At 41.6% G+C, this 6,911-nt stretch overlaps 3 protein-coding genes across 3 annotated transcripts; all 3 read left to right on the top strand.

The window, feature by feature from the left end:
* Positions 1-446: 446 nt before the first annotated feature.
* Positions 447-1,036, top strand: LOC311288203 (histone H2B-like). Its single transcript, XM_084405483.1, has one exon. The coding sequence runs from the start codon at positions 593-595 to the stop codon at positions 965-967; it is 375 nt and encodes a 124-aa protein (XP_084261609.1). The 5' UTR covers positions 447-592; the 3' UTR covers positions 968-1,036.
* A 3,925-nt stretch (positions 1,037-4,961) lies between these two features.
* LOC311288193 (histone H1-like) lies at positions 4,962-5,588 on the top strand (the record flags this gene model as incomplete). Its single annotated transcript, XM_084405473.1, has 1 exon — positions 4,962-5,588. The coding sequence occupies one exon, from the start codon at positions 4,962-4,964 to the stop codon at positions 5,586-5,588; it is 627 nt and encodes a 208-aa protein (XP_084261599.1).
* Positions 5,589-6,316: 728 nt separating this feature from the next.
* On the top strand, positions 6,317-6,703 carry LOC311288198 (histone H2A-like; the record flags this gene model as incomplete). Its single annotated transcript, XM_084405478.1, has 1 exon — positions 6,317-6,703. The coding sequence occupies one exon, from the start codon at positions 6,317-6,319 to the stop codon at positions 6,701-6,703; it is 387 nt and encodes a 128-aa protein (XP_084261604.1).
* Positions 6,704-6,911: the final 208 nt, after the last annotated feature.

Here is a 6,911-nt window from a genome sequence, read left to right as displayed (position 1 = left end):
GCTCATAAAGCTCCACAGTAATGTATGAGACTTTAAGCAGCTTTTCATTCTCTTTACCCAACAGATGATACCTAAACTATTATGTTTGTATTACACAATCTTTATCTATTTACTGATGCTAAAATGTGGTTTTCAGAAATAAAAAAAGAAAATTAGATCAGAATGGGACCAAAGTTAGCAGAAGTGAAAATGCAGGGGAAAAAAAGACTGTTATTGGTCTCTTTCCTCCAAGCTCCGTCAATGTGTTTATAAGATGTTTTAATCACACGATGGTGCACAATATTTGTTTAGAAAAGCTAATTTTCTCAAACTACTATTAATAAAAAGAGCCGGAAATGAAACAAAAGAAACTGTGTCGTTCAAACATGGGACGGTAGGCGGGGTTATCATTTAACCGCCTGTGATTGGCCCTCGATCCGCTCGTGATGCTTTGTGTTGTCCAGTGAAACACGAGTTTATGGGTTCGGCCAATGAAAACAGGCAATCAGAAGGTACCGCGTCTCCTTGTAAATTAGCATAGTGCAGCGGATAAAAGCCTCAGAGTCGCTCCTGAGTTCACACTGACTCGTCAGCTCTGAGATCATTCTTCATCATGCCTGAACCAGCCAAGTCCGCGCCTAAGAAGGGCTCCAAGAAGGCCGTCACCAAGAGCGCCGGGAAGGGAGGAAAGAAGCGCAGAAAGTCCAGGAAGGAGAGTTACGCCATCTACGTCTACAAAGTGCTGAAGCAGGTTCACCCTGACACCGGCATCTCCTCCAAGGCGATGGGCATCATGAACTCTTTCGTCAACGACATCTTCGAGCGCATCGCCGGTGAGGCGTCTCGTCTCGCTCACTACAACAAGCGCTCCACCATCACGTCGAGAGAGATCCAGACCGCCGTGCGTCTGCTGCTGCCCGGAGAGCTGGCCAAACACGCCGTGTCTGAGGGCACCAAGGCCGTCACCAAGTACACCAGCTCCAAGTAGAGGCGAGGAGGCGAGCACACAAAGGCTCTTTTAAGAGCCACACACTTTATCCTGGAAAGAGCTTATCATGCGTGCAAGATTAATACATACATGCATACGTGTGTGTGTGTGTGTGTGTGTGTGTGTGTGTATATATATATATATATATATATATATATATATCTCCTTGATGGTATGTTAAAAATATTTTGACATGAGTATTATCCGTGAACTAAATGATCATGTTTGACACTACAACACTGCCTTAAATTTTCCAAAACTGTGCAGATTCATAATTCTCCATATTTCAGCATAACAAATTAACCTAAATCTCCAACTATAAGTATATTTTATCTGCATGGATGTTCAGTTCACTCACATAAAGCGATATACACAGAAACTTCTTGATTGTTTATAAAGATGTCAAACTATTACAGCTCTAAACTGCTAATGTAGACAAACATGACTATGACTTACACACCAGTTTTACAGACTTCATATTTCCATGTCAAATTCAAATATTTCAGTGGATTTAATTTTTATCTTATATATGACCCTGGACCACAAAACCAGTCACATGGATGGAAGATGTATACATCACATGAAAGCTGAATAAATAAGCTTTCCGTTGATGTATGGTTTGTTAGGATAGGACAATATTTGGCCGATATACAACTATTGAAAATCTGAAATCTGAGGGTGCAAAAAAATCGAAACATTGAGAAAATCGCCTTTAAAGTTGTGCATTTCTGTTGCGATTGTGCTGCATTCACTCACACAAATACATCTTTTATATATTTACGGTAGGAAATGTACAAAATATCTTAATGGAACATGATCTTTGCTTAATAGCCTAATGATTTTTGGCATAAAAGAAAAATCAATAATTTTGACCCATACAATGTATTGTTGGCTATTTCCACAAATATACCCGTGCGACTCGAGACTGGTTTTGTGATCCAGGGTCACATATGTCAAAAATAAACGGCTTATACCTCAGCACAGATGTTTTAGTGTTCGTATTGGTCATCAGTCCTCCTCTAGTGTACCTCTAAACTGTGGAGTCCCACAGGGATCAATCCTCGGGCCGGTATTGTTTACCCTGTATATGCTACCTCTGGCTTCCATTTTTAACAAATACGGAGTATCCTTTCATGCTGATGATACTCAGATTTATTTTCCTTTAAAACATAACGATAAAAATGGTTTACAACTCCTGTTGGCCTGTTTAAATGACCTTAAGCTTTGGCTTTCAAGTAATTTTCTAAATTTAAACGAAAATAAAACTGAAATAATTATATTTGGGCCCAAGGAAACCTGTGTGCTTGATGTTGACCGTGGTTCTCTTGGCCCATATGAGACTCAATGCGCCACGACCTAAAACTTGAGAAACAGATCAGTACTGTTGTAAAATCATGCTTTTTTTCACCTTCGCCAACTCTCTAAAGTGAAACCTTTTTTAACTCAGAGTAGTTTCCATACAGTGATTCATGCTTTTGTACCATCTCGACTAGACTACTGTAATTCACTTTATTTAGGTGTCTCTCAGTCTTCCCTCTCCCGTCTACAGCTAGTGCAGAACGCAGTGCTAGACTCCTCACTGGGACCCGCAAGTATGAGTCGATCACTCCGGTTCTGTCCAAACTGCACTGGCTACCTGTCAAATTTAGAATTGATTTTAAAATTGTATTATTTGTTTATAAAGCCCTGAACAAATTGTCCCCTCAGTACCTGACCGATCTACCTTGTCCGTACACTCCTTCTAGAACCCTGAGGTCCAGTGATCACTGTCTCATTGTGCTACTCACTCACAGATCCAAACGAGGCGATCGGGTTTTTTGCGACTGCAGGCCCAAAACTTTGGAAAAAACCCTCTACATCAGATTAGCTCCCTCTGTTTCCACCTTCAAATCTTTAAAGACTTATTTATTTTCTATGGCTTTTAATACTCCTTGATTCAGATACGATTATTGCTTATTTATTGTTTTGTGTTACTTTATTGGTTGTTTTATTATTTTTATTTATTTTTCCCTTCTGTTTTGTACAGCACTTTGGTTAGCCTTGGTTGTTTTTAAATGTGCTTTATAAATAAATATTGTATTGTATTCATGCATCATAAAGTTTACAAGAAACATTAACGGGAGTCCTGTACGTTTAGGCTCTACAGGAACAATAAATGAGAGGAATATGGGACTGTGTTCATGTGTTTTATTACAGGACTTTCTTCCTCTGTTTGCTTTAGATCGTGCCTTTGCTTTTCATTATTATCTATAATTTAGTCATTTTAAACGGCTTTATATCTGTGGACCAGCAAGCTTATATTGACCTACTTATATATAATATAACATGTTAGTCTGTTTACTGCACCTTTTTCTGCACACACAATAAAGGTCATAGAAAAATAAATGTCATTTTTGTTTTTAATAAACTAGTAAGAAATCTGAATGGCTGGTAATATTTATAGAGCCAGTTCTGAAAAGTGCATCTAGTTCAACATTAAGCTTCAATAATTGGGTAATTTGCATTATTAAAACAAAATTAAAAATGAATAGTTGGATCCTTAAAACCTCGTGTCACTGATGTCGTCAAAACCTCAGTCCAACCGAACAAAGCTGGAAACACTAATACTGTTGGTTTATGAATAAAATAACTCTATCATTGTTTAATCAGTTTCAATAGCAAAATTATATCAATTTAAGCGCATCAATGTCTAAAGTTTGTTGTTTTAGGTCGAGAAGTTTCCCAGTTTTGGTTCAGAGTTAAAGAGAGATGGAGTTTGTTTGGTTTTACATGTGAATCACTAAATATCCTCACTAAAATGGTGAAACATGAGGAAAATTATGTTTAAAATAATTACTGTGTGTCATGAGAGTGTTTCTTTCCACAAGAACAAGAGTAAGAAAAATATATTCCTGGGTCAGAAAACTAGTGGCCTAAATAGTCTGACCAAAACCCCAACATCTGTGCAAATATATCAAACATATACTGTAAATATTATCACTGTTTTATGAATTACATTTTAATAGTGGTTAAATCAAAATATTACAATGAGTGACATGTGCTTTATTATTTACATTCATTCCTTTATCAGATGATTTTATCCAAAGAGACTTATGTAGGAAATAAGCTTAAGGAGGCAATGACATGAGAAATGCAATACATAGTTTCAAACACTGTCCAGAAAAGTACAAGCTGGAACAAGGAGAGAAATAAGAAATAGGGAGAAAAATAAGTAGTTTTAAGTCACTTTGCTTTAAATGAAAAACTCATTCAGAGCTTTAACACAATCATCAACAAGCCGAAGACTGAGAAACAAATGACGATTTACTTTTTTTTTTAACGTGATATGATGTACAATCCGCTTATGAAACAAGTTAAAACTTCTAATACTGTGTGATCATACGTATATATATTTATGATTATGATGATGATGATGATGATGATGATGATAAGGCCAGAGATGAGAGTCACAGACAGACTCTGGATGATGTTCTTGTGCTTCAAGCGGCCCAAAACACCATCTGTATCAAAGCCTCCCCTCGACCCTCACTGATGCTGGTCTCATTAAAGTCTCTTTCAGACTGTTTGCTGAACACACAGAGGACGCCTTCAGACTTTTACACTCTTTTACAGTAAAACTTTCCATTAAATTTACACGCGGCTTTTCCCCGTGACTGATGCTCGCCTTGGATTTGATCTGATGGAGGCAAAATAAACATTTCCTCTTCGCGTATTTTAGTCTCTAATGAAAGCCCAGAACCTCTGCTTGCTGTTCACTTTGTTTTGACTGAGACAAACTATTTAATCGCTCCAGTTTTGGCCCAAATGTAAGAGAAGAAAACACAAGAGTCCGCGGCTCGTGGACGCGCACAGACAGCGAGAGCGCGGGTTGAGTCTACGAGGTTCTCATGTGTTGTTTAAAGGCGCAGCGCCGCTCGTGCGCTCCTCATTCACTGCTGAAAGCAGACCGTGTTTGTAAACTCGCAGATTATCCGATCGGAGAGAGAGAGAGATTATGGCAGAAACCGCCCCCGCCCCGGCTGCTGCCGCCCCGGCCAAAGCGCCCAAGAAGAAGTCCGCTGCGAAAGCCAAGAAAGCAGGTCCCGGCGTCGGCGAGCTGATCGTCAAAGCGGTGTCCGCGTCCAAGGAGAGGAGCGGCGTGTCTCTCGCCGCGCTGAAGAAGGCGCTCGCTGCCAGCGGCTACGACGTGGAGAAGAACAACTCCCGCGTCAAGATCGCCATCAAGAGCCTGGTGACTAAAGGGACTCTGGTGCAGGTCAAGGGAACCGGCGCCTCGGGCTCCTTCAAGCTCAACAAGCAGCAAGCCGAGAGCAAGAAGAAGCCCGCGGCCAAGAAAGCGGCTCCTAAAGCGAAGAAGCCCGCGGCCAAGAAACCCGCCGCTGCCAAGAAGCCCAAGAGCGCCGCAGCAAAGAAGCCCGCAGCCGCGAAGAAATCACCCAAGAAGGCCAAGAAACCCGCCGCCAAGGCCGCTAAGAAGGTGACGAAGAGCCCCAAGAAGGCGAAGAAGCCCGCGGCCGCGAAGAAAGCAGCCAAGAGCCCGAAGAAGGCCAAGGCGGCGAAACCGAAGGCGGCAAAACCTCAAGCCGCCAAGCCTAAAAGAGGAGCTCCCAAGAAGAGATAAACACCGGCTACTGTGCTTCATTACATCAAAGGCTCTTTTAAGAGCCACCCACTACCTCTGAGTAAAGAGCAAAACTCGTGTATTTTAATAATTAGATTATTTTGAAAGCAAATAGCCCATATGTGGTTTTAAACTACTGGGATTCATGTAATCTGAACAATGTAAAGCACTAAGATAAGTCACCTGGTATTGGAAAACTCTTAAACTAATTGTATACAAATAAAAAGGCCAAAAAGCTAATGAGGGTTCTGACAGTGGTCACAGTTCAAATAAGATGTATAACAGTACAAAATATAAATACACACACACACACACACACACAGGCATACCACTATACTGGAGAATTGTGACAATAGAAACAATAAGCAGTGGTAAAACTCCAGTATTACAAGAGAAACACAATACTGTACAGTATCAGGTCAATCTGCACAGAATATACAGTGTGGTGACGAGGGTGAAGCGCTTTTATAATATCCATTTTTGTACCTATTTGAATATTCTACCACAAATATTTCAATGATTTCATCTATTTGTCAAAAACTGGTGCATAACTATTCCCGCCAGAAAGGGGGGGACTGGGCTTTGTAGGGAAGTTCAGTGATTGGTTGAAATGCTATCAGACTCTAAGCCAATGGGCGACTGGCACTCTCGTGTAAAGACAGTGTGTGGAGCTGCTGCTCTTCATTCAGTTACTCTGACTGTGAAGATTGTAGAAACTGATTGTTAAAATGAGCGGCAGAGGCAAAACCGGCGGCAAAGCTCGAGCGAAGGCCAAGACTCGCTCGTCCAGGGCAGGGCTGCAGTTCCCCGTCGGCCGTGTCCACAGGCTCCTCCGCAAAGGCCACTACGCCGAGCGCGTCGGTGCCGGAGCTCCTGTGTATCTGGCGGCTGTGCTCGAGTATCTGACCGCGGAGATCCTGGAGTTGGCTGGAAACGCCGCTCGGGACAACAAGAAGACCCGCATCATCCCCCGGCACCTGCAGCTGGCGGTGCGCAATGACGAGGAGCTGAACAAGCTTCTGGGCGGAGTGACCATCGCTCAGGGCGGCGTGTTGCCCAACATCCAGGCCGTGCTGCTGCCCAAGAAGACCGAGAAGCCCGCCAAGGCCAAATAAGCGCTGCGGTCTCGCTGACCACCAAAGGCTCTTTTAAGAGCCACTCACTTTATCTGACAGAGAGCGCTTTTCTTTATTAATTATATATATATATATATATATATATATTCTGAAAAGATATCACAGTTTTTCTGAATTGCTAAAACACATTTCTTGAAACCATTACTCACTTTCTCAACTTTAAACACAAAACCAAATTTTCACACCA

This window comes from Rutilus rutilus (assembly GCF_951802725.1).
Source record: "Rutilus rutilus genome assembly, chromosome: 3".
NCBI lineage: Eukaryota > Metazoa > Chordata > Actinopteri > Cypriniformes > Leuciscidae > Rutilus > Rutilus rutilus.
The sequence above is the reverse complement of the archived record's forward strand: the minus strand, read 5'-3'. Positions and strand labels throughout refer to the sequence as shown.